Source organism: Arvicanthis niloticus, chromosome 6 (assembly GCF_011762505.2).
Source record: "Arvicanthis niloticus isolate mArvNil1 chromosome 6, mArvNil1.pat.X, whole genome shotgun sequence".
Lineage (NCBI taxonomy): Eukaryota > Metazoa > Chordata > Mammalia > Rodentia > Muridae > Arvicanthis > Arvicanthis niloticus.
In genome coordinates, this window is record NC_047663.1 from 62,624,414 (window position 1) to 62,642,726 (window position 18,313).

Sequence of the window (18,313 nt, forward strand, 5' to 3'; positions counted from 1 at the left end):
TTTGAGTCAGATGATCTGACCTGTTCTTTCAGTTGTTCTCATAATTATTTTCAATGATTTTAAAATGAGTTTGTGTGTATATGGGGAAGAAAACCCACGCAATATGAGTTTTTTGAATTAATCTTTAGTATATTGTTATATAAATTAATGGTGTTTACTGATATTTTCATCTGTGTATCATGAGTTGGTCAAGTCTATACACTCCTTGACACCTCTGCCATTGCCTCTTAGCGTCCTTCCTAGACCACAGAAGTGCTCTGGATTCATTTCTCTTCTCCTTCACTCCACATTCCCTTTCTAGCGACTTGTACTCCGTTGTGTACTTTTGTAAGACTGTCTTATCCTTTTCCATACGTATGTGAGAATGTGTGATATTTGTCTTGTGGTGTCTGGTTTGTTTCACTCAAGTGTATTCTGGAATCTTTTGAGGCATTTCGTTTGACCTGCAAAATAGTAAAATTAACATGTTTCATCTTTTACAAAAATTATCGTCTTAGGGTTTCATTGCTTTGAAGAGACACCATGACCAAGGCAACTCTTATAAGGACAATAGTAGTAGTCGTAGATGTAGAGGTTCGATAGGAGCCATTTGTCCCTTCCTTTCCTTTTCCCCTGCATAGAATGTCTTTACTTAGAAATTTTCCTTTGTTAGAATTTTTTTTCCTTTTCCCCACTTAGGACCTTTCCACTTTTCCCCTTAGATAGCTTTCATAGGAAACATTTTGCACTTAGTAATAAACTCTATAACAACTTCTCTAAGTGTCTTTTCTTCCTGGGACCTCAGGCTAGCAGGCATAAGTCAGGGCCCAGCAGTTCCTGCTGAGATAGTACAAAGGCTATTTGCCTAATCCTCTGCTGTTAGACTCCAGGTGTTAATCACCTAAGCCTGCAGACTTTTACCCTCAGAAGTTTTTAGTACTTTTTAGAAGTTATCATCAGCATTCCAGTACAGGTCAGAGAGCCAGAAAGTGTTGGGAGCCGACTTTAGCAGAAAGCGGCTAGATCAACTTTGCAGCCATCTGGAACCATATACCCTGATGAAAGATTTGGTTTTCAATAGCCTACAACAGCTGAAGCACACTCTGATATCCCACATATTGTGTGTTGCTGTTTACTGCCCCCAGCTGCAAGGCGAACGTGGTAGTCACGCCTGCAAGGTATTGCAGTTCACGTGCTATCTACGCCATACATGCTTATAAGGCGCACGTGGTATCCACGCCTGCAAGGCATTGCGGTGCACGTGCTGTCCACGCTATAGACGCCTGTAAGGCTTACGTCATATCAACACCTGCAAGGCACGTGGCAAAAGCCTATAAATAGCTCAGAATTCCCTTCAATAAATGAGACTTGATCAGAATTTCTGTCTTGTCTCCATTCTTCGCGTCTCTTCCCCTTTATTCCTCTCTCTCTCTCTCTCTCTCTCTCTCTCTCTCTCTCTCTCTCTCTCTCTCGACCCTGACCCTCGGACTGGAGCGGCAGCTTGGGCCAAGACACAGTTGCCGCCAAGCGTGGAGCAGAGCAGGCCGAAACATTTTGGCCCACAAAGCTGGGCAGTACGGGCCTCGACAGTTTGGCGTCTAACGTCGGGCTCTAGTAAGCGGGACAAGAAAGCACTGAGACCCTCAGACTTTAAAGCCATCACCAGAGTCCTACTCTAGTAGGACCCTGCCACTATCCTCTCCTGGCCGGAAGGCTCATGGCACCCAGACAAAGAGTGAGTGGAATGGACAGAGAGTAAAGTAGAAGAGGTTCTGGGAAAGGAATACTTTGCACGTTTTAATTGCACATAGAAAGTAATTTTCTTGTTAACTAGTTTTGAATCATGTACATAATTATGGTGAAGTTTTATATATTCAAGTTATTTTTTTTTCTGTCTCTTACAATGGTCTTATAGCCATCTTCACAACCTGTCCTGAGTTAAATCTCCCCATATTTTCTTTAGTGTTTGTGATGGTTGGTTTTAATGTCAAGTTGGCATGGGCTAACACCTGTGATTCCTCCACAATGGTGAACTATATCCTGGAACGTTGATCTTAAAAGAAAACTCTTTCTCCTGTGTTTTATCCCAGTAACAGGAACAAAATGAGGGCAAAGTTGGTTTGGAGAAGCAGGGCCATTGTTGTGATAACTCCGACTAGCTAGTTTCCTAAGCCTCTGGAAGGAATGTTTTGTGAAATGTAGAATTTAGAAGTTTGGGCTGAAAAAGCCCCTGAGTGTTATAGCCAGAATTTGCAACAGAAGAATCCTGGGAAATGACAGTAGAGACTCAGGTCATGGGATTTCCTAGGGGACAATGACTCTATCAGAAACTGGGATAGGGCCATTCCAGTGATTATTTGGCTTCTGTCTCAAGAACCCAAAGGAGGCTGAACTAAGAGACAATGGACTTGGGCTGTAATAGAGAGATTAGCATCACCACATAGAAGCCTTCAGCCCTGGGAGAACGGGAGAAGGGTCCTGGGGGGAAATCCTGATTAATCAGAGGCATCTTGTGAAAATCCAAATAATTTAAAGAGAGAAAGCTTAAGCCAACGAGATCCCTGCTCCTCCAAGCAACTTCATAGGTGCAAGTGTTTCCCCAGGGTCAGTGCACAGAGGCTGTTATACTGTGGACCAAGGGTCAAACTGCATCTTGAGCTGGCAGCAAAACATCGCAGTGCTGTAAGTCATAACCTAATGCACTGGCTCTGAAGGCAAAGGTGCAAGACTGAGGGCTCACGAGAGCAGTAGAGGCCGGGCACTGTGTCCATGCCCACCAGACATACAGAAGCTTTCTCAGTTCTGTGCTAGGTGAAGATAGCTGTGTTTTATTTTTGCGACATTTTCAAAACTGCAGGAAACTTGAAGTTTTCACCAGGACATCCATGCCTATTCCCTCTCATCCAGCTCCTTCAAGCATTTTCCTCACATTTGACAGGACATATCTGCTAAGCTGTATCAGGAATTCCAGATAAGACCTTCTCTCCCACCCAGAGTAGACCAGCAGTTGTACTTTCTGCAAACTTTGCCTTTTGTCAAGCACTGTGCACATACGCCTTTTCTAAGGGAAATCTCCACACTGCCCCCCCCCCCCCACCAGCTGCCCAGACATGGGTACAGCACCAGGCTGCAGCCAGTGCCTTCATCAGCCCCCATGACTGACATTGCCTGCTCCCAGCTGACATGGGAGTGATCAGGATGACTTCAGCCAAATAGGAGTGCAATCAAGGGTTGGCAATGCATGACAACAGTGGGAGCCTTGGTTCTCCTGTTAAGCCACCTGTGACTGATGTCTTCTCCGGAGCTGCTGATGAACCAGGAAAAGGGCAGGTCCCTCTCTCTTAGTTGATTCTGTAGAGAACTCTGGTTTAAAGCTAGGCTTCCAGGCTGATGTCTGACCACAGATAATTGCTTTGGTTTGTCTAATCTCTAATCGTCCAGTGAGGTCTCATCACCAGACACTGACCATCTCTGCATGCTGAGAAAGAGGACCTGCTTCGATTCATGCATTTGCAGAGGGGAAAAGAGCAGGAGAATAAAGAAATGAAGTCAAGGTCTCTAGGAACAGGGATTTGTACAAACCTGAAACTCAAGTGTTTTACATTAAATGTGCTTCCCAGTAGAGGACAATTGTCCAGTGGTGTTGGTAGAATTATTTTTCAACTTAAAAAAGGCTCTCAAAAAAAAAAAAAATAGAATCTATACTGAGAAAGTGTATCAGGTGAATTAGCAATAAAAAAGAGGAGACTCAGAATATCAGAACATGTGTTAATGATTAAAATTAAAAGAATAAAACCTATACCTTCTAAACACTGAAATGGCCATAAGAGTTGATTTGCTTCAATATATGGAAAGTGAGTACAGGGAACTGCTTCTCACTTGACTCCATGGAGAATTTACAAGCAAGAGAGCTTTGGCAGGTGTGTCTTTTTTCCCCCTTCTCTATTGCTTCTCTTCTCATTCTTCTTCCTCTCTCTTTCCTGTTCCTCGATTCTTTGAGTTGCCATTTAGATAGGCTGCTTCAATATCTTAGTTTTCTGACAAAAGCCATGCCTCCATAATCAACATGGAACTGCACACACAGGTTCTGAGCCTGCCTGTTATTTCTGTTCCCTCCCTCAGCTGCGTGTGGCACTGCATCTGAACACAATTTGAACAGACATGTCCAATCACACCAGAGTGACTCACTTCATCCTCAGGGGCTTCTCAGATGTCCCCCAGCTGAGATTGGTGGCCATCCTATTGTTCTTGCTCGTTTACACATTTGGCCTCCTGGGGAACCTCTCCATCATCATGGCTGTGGTGAGAGACAGTCGGCTCCACTCCCCCATGTACTTCTTCCTGAAGAATTTGTCTTTCCTGGACATGTGCTACACCTCAGCCACCATCCCCAAGGCAGTGGCTATATCCTGCACAGGCTCAGGGGTCATCTCCTACCTCGAGTGTGCAACACAGCTTTACATTTTTATTACACTCGCTGGTACTGAATGCTTTCTGCTCACAGCCATGGCTTATGACCGGTGCCTGGCCATCCTCAGACCACTGCTCTATGGAAGCATCATGAGCCAGAAATATTGTTCTGCACTGGTGGTCACTGCCTGGGTGAGTGGGGCCATCTACTCAGCCTTCCATACATTCAACACCTTCTCCCTCCTCTACTGTGGACCCAATGTCATTGAACACTTCTTCTGTGACATCCCTCCAGTCATGAGACTGTCCTGCACTGATTACCATGTCAATGAGGAGGTGGGCTTTGTTGTGAGCATCTGCACTGTCATGAGCTCCTTGGTCCTCACAGTGGTCTCCTATATTGGCATTGTGGTTACAGTTCTTCGCATCCCCTCGGTGGATGGCAGGTGGAAAGCCTTTTCTACCTGCTCCTCTCACCTGACCACGGTCATCCTGTTTTATGGAACTGGAAGCTTTGTGTACCTGAGACCTGCCTCTCAGTACTCGCCGATCCTGGGTCGCCTGGCATCTATTTTCTACTCTATAGTCACACCGTCTTTGAATCCAGTTGTCTATTGTCTAAGGAACAAAGATATGAAGTTTGCTCTACAGAAACTTTATTGTGGGAAGAAGTACTGAGTCCTAGAAGACTCAGTGTGTGGCTCTTAGGGTCTGGCAACTATTGATGGAGGTAGGTAATTTATCCCCTCAAACTTTCTTTCCCTTCCTGTGTCACTTAACATTGTTGATAAAACCAGAGGACCTGTAGGTGCCTCCCCAGTCCCTGCACTCAACACACGTAGGCAAAACACTCATACATACAAAAAATAAAAAACAAAGCAAACAAATTCTCCACCTAATATCACTGTGGAATTCTTTTTCCTGAGCAGTACTCATTACAGGAGACAGGACTCTCAGGATTTTCCCATCAGCCTTGTGTAAAGGCCACTAATATGAATTTCCATTGTTTTTAAAAACCTCATTTTCCTGGACTGGCACAGGTGTATCATCTGGAAAAGCCAAGAGTCCCAAGGCCAGCATAGTGGCCTGACACAGCTCCAGCAAAGCTGAGTGCATTGCTACACTCACTGTCCTATCTCCAACTTTTGGGTTTTGGTCCCTGTGTGTTGCATTCTTGGGGACCTTCTGCATTATGACTCGACTTATGTCTTTTCCTGAGAAAGATTGTGTCTGAGACTTTTTAGGAAAATCCTAAAATTAACTCTATCTGGCCAGGATTTGGAAGTCCTCCTTATGCCCTGGAGATCATTAAGCACAGATAAGCACACCAATGGATGAAGCCAGGACTCTCCTTAGGGTAGCAGCCCCCCCGAGCAAACTCAAACGCACAATTGGTACAGGGTAAACAAACACAACTGACAAACTCTGACTGGCCAGGAAAATAGGCTACAGACTCAAGGTCTCTTTTTATTATAGCTTAGAGCTCTCTGAAAATGTAGTTTAAAGAAAGCGGGTCACACAGGGTGTACCTCTGGAGGAATAAAACTCAGTAAGTAGGTTAGAGTGACTAAAATAACCTTCTTCTTCCTTATATCATAAATGGTGAAATACATAGTAAATGGAGTCAGTGTTAGTGTTTGCTGTTTGTAATGAAGACCAGTTCAGGTATTTTCTGTTTGTCTGGAGTTCTTTAAAACTACAAACACTCCCAGCCTAAAAGCAGGCTGTCCCATGATGTATGTGTTTGCTTTGGTGGAGGCATTCTTTAGATTCTTTAAACTGGAGTTATAGGACTCATAATAAAAACAAAATCTGTTCTGTTTGTGTTTTCTAATTGTAACTTAACTTGTGACCCTGGACATGTAATGGAAAAAAAATCAATGACATAATCTGTAGCACCTGGATAATCATTAGTCTTTGATCTGTGAAACCTGTAGAAATAAAGCACCTGTTGCTAGTCAGAGCTGGAGAGTCCCCTGAACACCATGGCCTGACTCACTCCCCTCTCCCCCCACTGACTCCTTCACACCTCTGCAGGCTGACTGCCCTGTAAGCTAGGACCCTTGGTGGGGAAGGCCCCTGGCACTGGATATCCCATAAGTAACACATTTTATCACTCAAATTGTTCCTCAGATGTCAAATTGTTCTGCTCGTCCCTACACTTGAACCATCCTCTGATTTTTCCCCAAGCTGACAAATTTTAAACATTCACTTCCTTTACTTTTATCTAAATAGCAATCTTCATTCCAATGCTCCAAACATCCCTTTAATTGCCATCTCTTCTTAGTCTAGGATTCCTTCCTCCAGCCCTGTATGGAGGGTCCCAGATGTTAGGCTAATAGTTCAGGCTGAAGGACACTACATGGACAGAGTGCAAGTGACATCTTATAAATTATCCTCCAACAAACCATGTGGCTCTGAAGGCGTGGCTTATTTCCTCTTACTTTCAGGAAGTCAGTGAAGACTCTAAGAGGCTGATTTTAGCCTTGCTTGGGACACAGGGGCCAGGTGTGGGTCACGCTGACAAGTCAAAAAGTATTGATCTACTTAAACCAGTGTGGCACGCTCATCTGAATGTTTTAAGGGACTATATAATGATGAAAGCAAACAAACTACAGACACCCAGTCAGGCACAAAACACCAGACACATACCTGCCTCTACTGTGCTAGAGAGAGAGAGAGAGAGAGAGAGAGAGAGAGAGAGAGAGAGAGAGAGAGAATATGACGTGTCTCACCTTAGGTAGCTTAGGCATAAAGTACATTTAGTGTAGTAACTGAGTTTGCTATAAAACATGAACAGAGAGGGACTCTACAGCTTGGTAAGGCTTTTGAAAGGCGATTGCATGTGAGCTCACACAAATGTGGGGTAGAAAGGTTCTGCAGACAAGAGACAAAGAACCCTGCAGGCTGAGGAGAAAAGCAGAGAGAGAAAAATATGAAGTCCTCAGTAGATGTGGGGGTCGGGGCAGCAATGGCCACACACCTAACAAGTGCAATGCTGTCTATCACACATGGAACATTCTGGGTCATGGATGTATGAATGAGTGAATGGACAAGAGATCACAGGCTTCAGCATCTGTGTGTAGCTGCCCACTAGAGCAGGGTGGTTGCTTTGCCTACTGTAGGTTACTTACGTCCATTTTAAAACAAACCATGTTACAGAAGGTGCTTAACCGTCGAATACAGGAATAAAAAGAAAGACAGTGGTTGCTGGGGGAAGGGGGGTGTCAGAGGACAGTTGCCTAAGGGGTGAGTTCAGGAGCTGGGCTTCACACTATGGCTTCACACTATGGCTTCACACTATGGCTTCACACTATGGCTTCACACTATGGCTTCACACTATGCCCCTACTTCATGCAGCTGGACTGGATACTTGAGAATGGTGAGGTCAGGAGCTCTTAGAAGATGCACATTTTATCACAACCAAAAACTGAAAGCAGTTAGGTCTGGTGGGGCAGGTCTATCATCCTGGCAACTCAGCAGGCTGAGGCAGGAGGATTGCAAGTTCAACCTCTGCCTGGGCAACTTATCGAGGTCCTGTCTTAACATAAAAAGGGAAGGGCTGGAGATAGAGCTCTGTGTTGGAGCAGCTCTCCAGCATGCAGAAGCTCTTGAGTTCAACCCCTAGCGTTGTAAAAATAACAAAATAAATTATTAAGATGTCAAATTACTTAGATTAGAAAGGGTAGTGGTCCTGTTTGTTTCCTTGCAGTAGTCAGATTATTTTACTCTGTTTCCCCACCCATCAGTGCACATGTGTATGTAACTATGTGTGTGTTAGAGGTAGGTGGTTTTTGTTTATTTTAATTCTGGGCACCTACTTTCAAACCCATCGGCTCTGGCTCCTCCCCAAATCATCTTTAGGAAGTGACCATCCCCGCTGAGGTGCACTTTTCAGTCTCTTCTTCCTGGGTGGTCCAAAAAACAGCAGCCCTTTCCTAGCAGTTGCCAGGGGCGGCTCTAGATCCAGAGGCTGAATCTGGGTCCAACGACACTCGTGGAGGCCTAATGAGACACTAGGAGCCTGCGAGCTGGGAGGGGTGGAGTAGACAGATTCGGGGGGGGGGGGAAAGGCTGCTAGGGAGGGGGGTGCTGCAGAGCCTGGGCGCTGTTGCCTAGAGACAGAAAGGACGCTGTGACCTGAACACAAGAGGAACACCGGTTGCCTGGAAACTGTAGAAGGCGACCTTTCTCCTGGCAAGGGCAGGTCAGATAACTTGACTTCTCAGAGCAAGAATATGGCCATGGCAGGACGTGTGGGGCAGATGAAGAATCAGGATGAGGTTCACCAGAATCAGATCTTGCGGGAACTATTTCTCAAAGAGCTACGGGCACAGAAGCTGTACACGCAGTATCACGTGAACCCCCTGCGCAAGGGTGAGCAGGCCCAAGAGGGTTGGGAGGAGTGGGAGAGCAAGCATCCTCTGCCTCTAGTCATCTCTAGAGTTCAGACAGTTGAGCTTTGAGGGGATCTCTCCCCATGTTACCCCAGGCACAATAGATTGCATTAAAATGCATCCAGAATGAAACATTTTAGATGTAGAATAAAGATAAATGCCTTATGGGGTATTGGGGTATTTTTGCTTCTCAAATAATTGTACAGGGTTTTTATGTCTGCTTTTTGTTAGCAGTTTGGTCTCTTTTTAATACACCCAGGGGTTTTTTCCTTGTATGATTTGCTATTATTGCTTTGACTTTTTGCAACAGACCTCCTTAAGACTTAGAAATGGTGGGCTACCAGGTGCAGAGCCAGATAGTCTCCCTCAACCCAACCCCAGTAAAGCCACTCCTCTTCCTGGCCTTCCACAGTCTCCCTCCCCTGTGACTTCACAGGGCTCTGTCGCTTCTGGGCCTGAAACAGACTCATGTGTCCCACCTCGCCCCCCAGAAGCCCTCCCTGGAGCAGTTCACGGGTGCTTGCTGAGTGAATGTTTCCCATCCTCTGCTGCTCTGCTGGCCGGGTTTAACCACCCTGCTCCACTAGCTAAGCAGTTATCCTCACATCACTCCACCTCATTGCACACACTGCATAGTTCTCCCAATTAACATCTGCGCAGCCCAGTGAAAGATCAGAATGCACACACAGCCCCTCCATCCATTTGGGCGGTTCACTTTCGAATAGTGTCCGAGTAGGTTGCTATGGTGTCTGAATCCCAGTGAGGGTTTGAGGTAGTCTGAGGGACTCCAAGTTACTCTCCAAGTAACAACCTCCCCTGCCCCACTTTTTTTTTTTTTTTTTGCTACATATGTTAAAAGACCAGAGCCCACTAATCCTTTTGTAAATGTTGCCTCCTGCAGTTTCTGAGCTGAAATTTCAACCCACCAGCCTCCAAGGTTCCACTGGATCTGGCTCTGATTCCTATCCAGCTCCATCCATTCTGAACCCCCACATGTGGCCCCGTCCACCCTATCCTACCCAAGATCTTCCCCAGTGCCGGATCTGCTCTGAAGATTAACACACACACACACACACACACACACACACACACACACACCTCTTCCTCCCTTCATTTCTGTTGAAATAGATTTCCTAAATGTGTCAGACCATCTCCTATACTTAAGTGTTCCTTGTCCCCAATGTCTGTCCTCCTTACCCATAGTGCACAGCAGCCTGGCTGTCTACAAAAAGTGTGGAGACTTCCATTTTGCCTGTTAGTAACCTAGTTTTCGCCAGCATCCCAGATCACTAAAGTCAGGAGGAAATGATTTTCCAGTTCTGTTTAAACATTGTCTATTCTAAGACTTAAAATGACTCCTGAAGGTCGCACACAGGCTTTCTCAGACACTGTTGTCTCCTGGCCCAGACTCCCTGTGTCCACTGGAATAAAATGGGAATTTACTACAATGTGTTGGTCCGTGCTTTCCTCCATAAAGACTTTGCTAATATACTGGTAACAGCAAAGAGAGTGACCCAAATGCATATCTTAGGTGTCTAGGTGTGTGACTGGGATGAAAATGGCCAATAAGGTCCGAGAAAAACTGGTTCCCATCCCCTGGCTCATTCCTGATGCTCTTCACCAGCTGCCTCTGCTTGAGCACCCCCTTTTGACGCTTCTGACTTCTGGCTGTCACTCATCATCTTCCCACAGGTTCTCACACAATGGACCCCAACTCCTTCATTCAGGACTCACAAGCATCTCCATGGGACACTCACCACACACCCATGCCATCACCTCTAGGCATGTGGCTTGCTCTCAGGCTCTCCCTCACGTGTTATCCCATGTTGGTGTGCTGTCAGTCAACACACACAGAAGGAAGGCTTTGAGAGCAGGCCTGTCTGCAGTGTTTGCATCAGTACCAAGAATTGGAGGATATGGACTCAGTTCCTTTTATCAATGGCCTTTTGTGTGTTCATCCCTATCTGGTTCTTGGGAATTGGTCTTCAGGCATATTTACTTCTCTGCTAACCAGCACTGGTCCAGAGAATGGTTTTCCAAGGTGGAAACCTGAAGCCAGTATCTACGCACTGACTTCCAGCTGTGCTTCATTTTGGTCATCTCATGTCCAACAGACACTCCTGTCTGTGGAGCCAGGATGCTTGCTGTAAGGCCTTGCTCCTTAGTGTCCAGCACAGTTACTGGCATATGTCAGACTCCTCAGTGAATGTTAAGCAGAGGGACCTGGTTGTGGGTGAGTTTAGGATAGGTGTCATCTGCTAATGTAAATTGTGCTGCTTTTTTTTTTCCCCTAGTTCACACAATCACCAGGAAGCCCATGTCTTGGCATGATAATTTGGAGGAGCCAGAAGATGGTAGGTGCTGGGCTTGAGAATACCGAGGTTCAGAGCACAGAGGGACAGACAGGCTAGTGACACCTCTCAGGGTTCTGCCACCTTGGGGGCAAGTATGGGGTCCTCTGAAACTGGATTTAACCAAGATTACAAGAGACTGACTTATTAAGCCACAATGCCATGTTATTAAGCTTGAAGCCAACAATGTTTCCAATCCCCTAACCATCCCTCCATCTATCCATCCCTCTATCTATCCATCCATCCATCCACCATCCATCTATCCACTCATCTATCTCTCTTCCTGTCTGTCCATCCATCCATCCATCCACCTACTCATCCAACACCCTGAAGTCACATTAACTGGTTTCAAATTTCAATCCCACCACCCACTAAGCAATTGACTTTGAGCAGTGCTCTAGTTTCACTCTGTTGCTGTGTAAAACACTCCGACCAAAAGCAATTTGGGGAGGAAAGGGCTTATTTCATCTTACATTTCCAGGTCTTGTTCCCCTGAGACAAATCAGGGAAGGGACTCGAAAGGAAGCTTGAAGCAGAAGTCATGGAAAAGGTTGCTTGCTAGTTCAGTTTCTGGCTCACTTGTTGACAAGCTTATGTTCATCTAGCTTTCTTATACAGCCCAGGACCGCCTGTGTAGTGTTGGTGCTGCCCACAGTGGGTCAAACCCACCTACATCAATTATTAGTCAAGACAGCCCCCATGGACATGCCCACAGGCCTACCTGATCCAGGCAATTCTTCAATCTAGGTTTTCCTCTCAAATGTTTCTAGGCTGTGTCAAATTGACAACCTATGACAATTAATTCTAGGGTTTTTTTTTTTTTTTTTTTTTTTTTTTTTGTAAACCTTTCTGAAACAATTTTTAGGGTTATGAAGTCTAGGCAAAAAAAAAAAGGAAGTACTTGGGATGAGGTGTGGTAGGTGGTGGTCAGTGAATGTTGGCTGTTCTTTTCATAATTATCATGTAAAAGACCATGGAATGGGACTAAGAGGAGGCCCTTGTTATGAAGGAGAAGGAAGTAGGTTTGTACATACCTGGAGAAGCCTTAGGGAGTGGGATGTGGGAGCCAATGTCAGAGACTGGTGCTTCTGTCAGGCAGAGGCATTCTGGGAAGAGTTCTCAGAGACTCCAGGTAGAAATAGCGCCCCCCAGGGTGTAAGGATTGTGTAAGGACCTGTCAGAAGTTTGTGAAAAGTACAGAAAGTAGAGGCACCAGCACGGTTTGCAAACTGCACAGTGTGGCTCTTGTCCTTGCTGCCTACAGTGGGCTTTCCATCTGCCATGTCCCAGGGCTGCTCTCTGCTCAACATCCAATGTCCCTCTCCTCTCACTAGGTGTGTGGCATCTTAGGTTACTAAGATGCTTTGTAACTTCGTTTCTTTGTATGAGATGGAGGCACTGCAGTGCACTTCTTCTTTTAAAGTGTGGCTCACGCCTCGGAAGGTTTGTGTGTATGCCTAAATATCGTATCCTTCACTCTTCATCTAGATCCCAAGCCAGAGGAGAACAGGGCTCATGTCTGCCTTGCCCAAGGCTCTGCTCCCAAGACCTAGAAACCAGCTTGACAGAGTAATTGAAAGATGGGCAGAAAGACAGATTCCCACATCTCGGGGCCCTGGCCAGCCTTGGGGGCCATTGTATTTTCTTTAGGGGAGCCCATGGCTAGATCAGTGACAGGGGGAACATATTTTGGTCTAAGGTGCTAACTTCTTTAAAATAATTTTAAAAGTTTGTTATCATATAACTTTGTTTCCTCCCTTGTTCCATCCACTGTCTCCTGAGTATCCCCTCCTTGTTTTCCTCAAATCCTTAAGCTTTTTCTTTAATTGTTGCTGCACACACACACACACACACACACACACACAGCTCAGTTGGAATCATGTTACTTGTATCATATGACTTCAGGGCTGCCCACTTGATACTGGGCTTGACCATTTCTCCTGATCTCACTATTCATTCCTTCATTACCTGTAGGGTTTTTTTTTTTTTTTTTTTTTTTTTTTGTCCAGCTTGGTTTAGGTCTCATGAGCTTCGCTTCCACTCTTCCATGTCAGCACGGGTATCGGAGCTGCTGTTTTTCAGGTCTCGCAACCATGTTGGTGGGACTTCAGTTCCGGGATACACAGTCTCCCAGCAAACTGCTTGGTTCTCTGGCTCTTACAAGCTTTCCTCCGCCCCTCTTTGATGATTTCTGAGCCTTAGGTGCAGGAATTCTGAGCCTTAGGTGCAGATGAATCAACTAGGAGTGAGTACAACACGCTCTTATTCTCAGCAGCTTGAGCAGTTATGTTTTTCCGTAATGGTCTCCCTCTGTTTCAAAGAAGAGTTTCCTTGATGAGGGCTGAGAACTCCACCTCTCTGTGGGCATACAGCTAAATAGTTACAATGTAGCTAGGGTTGGTGCTGCTTTAGTAAACTTGTGGTTGAAGGCGCTCCTCCACAATTCCAGACTGCACTAGCCCAGGGCGGTTGGCTTGTTTTCTAGTAGCAGGTCTGATTTCCTTCCTGCAGAGCAGGCCTTAGGACCAATGGTAGGGCTGTTGGTTATCACCAAAGGTATGCATGCCGCTCCTGCATCCTTAGGTTTATCATGGGTGGTTGGAGTTTCTGATTCCTTTTTAACTGTGCCTCATTTCCCAGCTAAGTTCCTGAACCTCATCCACCATGCTGCACAGGGGCCAAAAAAGAAATATTCAGAGACACAGACGGAAGCCCAAGAAATCGGATGGGACTCAGATCCCTTGGTGAGCATGGCTCCTTCACATAATGGTCATTGGGAGCATAATAGCAATGACAGTGGTGGCCAAGAGGACAGGTTGTGGAGGCAATTTCACCTGGATTTGAATTCTGGGTTACATTCCCTAGCTGTGTGACCTTAGGCAAGTCACTAAGATGCTTTGTGACTGCGTTTCATAGTTATGAGATGGAAAGCCTATAGAGTCTATCTCATAGGGCTTTTGTGCACAGGAAAGAAGGCAGTATTTGTAAAGTACCTGGGACCGTGCATGGCACATAGACACATTTCAATAAACCCAGGGTGGGCTACTGTAATGTGGATGGGGACAATCAGAAGAAGGGGCCCAGAGCACCACTGAGTCCCAAGTCAGGTGGTGACCCTGGTTTCTTGGCTTAGTATCCATTTTCTTCACCTACCACGAGACTTGCAAGCATCTCTCACTCCTATGAGTCCTCTGTTTTATGTGTATTCCTCCTATACAAGGGGCAAGGCTTCTCACCCACTAAACAGCTCTAGTTCTAGCAGCTGTGGCGCTGCTGAGAAGAGGATGGTTAGAGAGCTGGAGAAGCAAAGGCCACTCAGAGCAAAAAGGCAAGGGGTGGGAGAGCAAACTTACTGAATAAGGGAAGGATACAAAAGAAGATATTATTAATGACGTCACTGAAAACGGATCAAAGAATCAGCTTTTGAGGGGATGTTTTTAAAAATGCAAGGGAGGCATTATTTGGACGGGAAATGTTGCTGTGGATTCTACCCCAAGACTGGGATTTGCAGTGGACAGAAATGAGCTGGATCGTGAAGACAGTGTGGACAAGTGAGAGCCTGAGACTAAGGCGAGACACAGGGTCAACAGATGGAAATTGCTGACGGGAAGCTGGGGATGAGGGGAACTCAGGCTAATCTATGCTGAAGTCGGAAAAGGTGATCATATTTCACACGTGGGAGGATGGAGACAGTGGGTCCTGGTGGAACATGCCACTGAAGGTGGTGCCTCTTGTTAGTGGACTTAGCAAGACTTTTTGCCAGAACTGGACAAGACAGGGTTGGATATGGGAGTTCAAAGAGGCCTGCCTAATTAGAAAGAGCACGGGCCAGCGTAAGCAGTGTGATCACCGAGAGAGTTGTGGTCTCCAAATCAGAAGAAAAGTTTGAAGGAAAGAAAATTGTGGCAAAGGTATAGATTGGTTTAATTAGATAACATATTAATAAAGAGAATTATTACAAAGCACAAATTATTTAACCTAGCATTCATCCTCCCCCACTTTGAGTTTTAGAGAGAAGTTTATTATAGATTTTTTGATGGTTACTTGAGAGAGACAAAGATAGTCAGCCTATTTGCATAGTACAAGTAGCCTTGTGGTGCGGAGGGGAGCTTTTTGTTTTTTGTGGGGTGGAATTTTTTTATTTCATTTTGAGTCAACTGTGGCAGTTTAAATTATTCTTTTTTATTGGATATTATATTTACATTTCAGATTTTATCCCCTTACCTCATTCCCCTGACCACCCAGGAACCTCCTACCCTATCCCCTCTCCTCCTGCTTCTATGAGGATGTGTCCCCACCTACTCCCCTACTCCCAACTCCCCACCCTCGAATTCCCCCCAACTAGGTGTTCAGCCTTCATGGGACCAAGGATCTCCTCTCCCACCTATGCCCCACAAGGCCATCCTCCCCTACATATACAGCTGGGGTCATGGGTCCCTCCCTCTGTGCTCCCAGGCTGGTGGTTTAGACCCTGGGGAGCTCTGGTTGGTAAAGAAAGAGAAAAGGCCCAAAGTACCAGAGAAAGCAGGCTGAGGCTCTGGCCAGCATCTGAAAGATATAGGTGAAGAAAATGGGAAATTCATGCCTCTTCAGTCAGAAGGCAGATCCCACAGAGGTCCCTGGCAGCTCTAAAGCATTTTACCCTATTTTGTTATTTTTAAAGACTAAAGATACAGAGCCTTTGGATTCAACGTTTCTAGTTGAAATGTGTCTTTGACCTCTTGGTAGGCTGGCCAGCCAGTCATGCCCTGCTCAGACCTGTCTAGGCCTAGCAGATAAAACACCATTGCAAGACATCTGCAAATAGTCCTTTCTGTTCACCACCATGGCCTTGGGACAATGCTGTCAGATGGCATTGATGTATAAAGGAAGTGCACACTGTAAGATGGACTTCATCACCATGACAACACATGAGAAAACTTCACAGATTAAGGACATATTCTGGTCCAAGGTCTCAGAGGTTCAATCCATGGTGGCTTGTTTTCATTGATCCTGAGCCTGGGGTGAGGGAGGACACCATGGCAGAATGAGGCCTGATTCAGACTCAGTTCCACATCATGCAAACCTTGGCCTGCTCCCTCCCTAACAGACTTTTCTGATCCTCATGGCAGCCAGGAAGTACAAGCAGTATTACAGGAAGGCACCACAGCAAGCTCTAGGCCCCAAGGACACACTCCAGTGACCGATTCCCTCAGTCAGGCCTCAGTTTACCACTTCTCAGTGGTTTACTCAAGGTTTTGTATCCATCAGTTGATTAATGCAGATGGAGCCCCATGCTTTCTCCCATAGGCTCACCTCTGACAAATGTTTAGATGGGTGTCTTAGTTAGGGTTTTACTGCTGTGAACAGACACTGTGACCAAGGCAACTTTTATAAGAACAACATTTAATTGGGGCTGGCTTAGCAGTTTAGAGGTTCAGTCCATTATCATCAAGGTTAGAGCATGGCAGCATCCAGGCAGGCATGGTGTAGGAAAAGCTGAGAGTTCTACATCTACATCTGAAGGCCACTAAGAGAAGACTGGCTCTCATATACTTAGGAGAAGGGTCTCATTGCCCATATCCACAGTGACATACTTCCTCTAACAAGGCCACGCTTCCTAATAATGGCAATCCCTGGGCCAACCATATTCAAATCACAACAACGGGGTACCAACCATTAAATACATGAGCATTTCAGGGGGGACACTTCATATCAAACTGCAACCCCCACCCCAAACTTATTCAGTCCATGCCTGCAGCATCACAAAAGGCATTAGGCTGGTGTTCAGAGTGATGCATTTTGGGGCAGAAGAAGCTTGACTGGCCACTATTTAGAGCACTGAATGCCCTCTCAGGACCTCTTCCTGTTCAGACAGTGACCTCAACTTCATATGGAATCGTTTGGGAACTCATGCTTTCAGGTAAATGCTGAAAGTGTGTTCTTTAGTTGCACAGTGTAGTTCCTAGAAGATGTACATGTCAGAGTGCTCCCTTTAGCTCCAGACTCCTTCAACAAGCTCAGACTTTCGTTGAGTAGCCCGTGCTAGGTGCTGTCCTAGAAGGTTGGCTTCAGTGATCTATATGAGGCCTCTCCTCTCTGAGCTGCTGTTCAGTGATGGTGAATCCTTAGGCAGAGTCTCCTTCAGGTAGCAGTGAGGGGATTACCTCACTTTGATAGGTTACTGCTCTTCAGTGTTAGGGTCTTTGATGTGAGTGTTCAAATCTCCAGCCCACAATGCAGGGTTTAGCAAGGAAAAGCTTTATTTCACAGGAGGGTGGGCCTGATTCAGAACCAGCTCTCTATCATTTAAACCCTGGTCTGCTCCCTCTCTGATAGACTTCTTTCTGATCCTGCCTCCTCTCATGTAGATCGACCCAGATCGTCAGGACCACAGGTTGAACCACTTCAGAGTCTACCATGACATCACTCTGTACAAGGCTAAACTGTGGAGCTTGGGGGAAGATGATCACCAGAAGTAATGTTCTCTTGGTGGAGTGAACCTGCACACTAAATTCCCCATGTATGTGTTGCCTGGAGAAATAAATGCTGCTTCTGTTAAAAAAAATCACAGAAGAATATCTCACAGATCATAACATTATGATTAAGGGCCAGGCAGTGTCTGAGTAAAAATGATTCAGGAGGCCTTGCAACATCACATAGACAGAAGGAAGAGGAGGCTCCAGAGAGAAGTGAAGTGAAGTAAAGAGATAACCCGATTGGTTATAACCTGTGTCCATGTTATTTGTAATGGTTTGAATAGCTGACCACTGGTGATGGGCTGAAGCTCAGATACTTGTTGTGAGAGAAAGCCTCAAGCAAAATAAAACAAATTGAACAAGCAAACAAAATATTGGGTGGCGGTGGCAAACACCTTTAATCCCAGAACTCAGGATACAGAGGTAGACAAATCTCTGTGAGTTCCAGACCAGCCTGGTCTACAGAGTGAGTTCTAGGACAGCCAGGACTACATAGAGAAACTCTGTCTCAAAAAATGAAAGAGAGAGAGAGAGAGAGAGAGAGAGAGAGAGAGGATAGGATAGAGGAGAGAGAGAGAGAGAGAGAGAGAGAGAGAGAGAGAGAGAGAGAGAGAGAGAGAGATGATGGGGAGACAGAAACAGAGAGATATATAGAAGACATAGGTAGAGAGAGAGAGACAGAGAGACAGAGTGTTGCATACCAAGTTAGGTTGAAATT

General features: G+C 45.7%; 2 protein-coding genes across 2 annotated transcripts; both read left to right on the forward strand.

Annotated features, from left to right (window-relative positions):
• The first annotated feature begins 3,994 nt into the window (after positions 1-3,994).
• LOC117712032 (olfactory receptor 5AR1-like) lies at positions 3,995-6,761 on the forward strand. Its single transcript, XM_076935245.1, has one exon. It carries the CDS (start codon positions 4,141-4,143, stop codon positions 5,065-5,067), a length of 927 nt encoding a protein of 308 aa, XP_076791360.1. The 5' UTR covers positions 3,995-4,140; the 3' UTR covers positions 5,068-6,761.
• A 1,841-nt stretch (positions 6,762-8,602) lies between these two features.
• On the forward strand, positions 8,603-17,684 carry Cfap144 (cilia and flagella associated protein 144). Its single transcript, XM_034507482.2, has 4 exons — positions 8,603-8,766; positions 11,081-11,140; positions 13,778-13,881; positions 17,488-17,684. The coding sequence occupies exons 1-4, from the start codon at positions 8,628-8,630 to the stop codon at positions 17,596-17,598; spliced, it is 414 nt and encodes a 137-aa protein (XP_034363373.1). The 5' UTR covers positions 8,603-8,627; the 3' UTR covers positions 17,599-17,684.
• Positions 17,685-18,313: the final 629 nt, after the last annotated feature.

Excerpts from the sequence above, each read along its gene's own strand:
- LOC117712032 (XM_076935245.1), top strand. The coding sequence starts at position 4,141 with ATGTCCAATCACACCAGAGTGACTCACTTCATCCTCAGGGGCTTCTCA.
- Cfap144 (XM_034507482.2), top strand. The coding sequence starts at position 8,628 with ATGGCCATGGCAGGACGTGTGGGGCAGATGAAGAATCAGGATGAGGTT. Across the intron at positions 8,767-11,080 it reads CGTGAACCCCCTGCGCAAGG|TTCACACAATCACCAGGAAG; the intron begins GTGAGCAGGCCC and ends TTTTTCCCCTAG. Across the intron at positions 13,882-17,487 it reads GATGGGACTCAGATCCCTTG|ATCGACCCAGATCGTCAGGA; the intron begins GTGAGCATGGCT and ends CCTCTCATGTAG.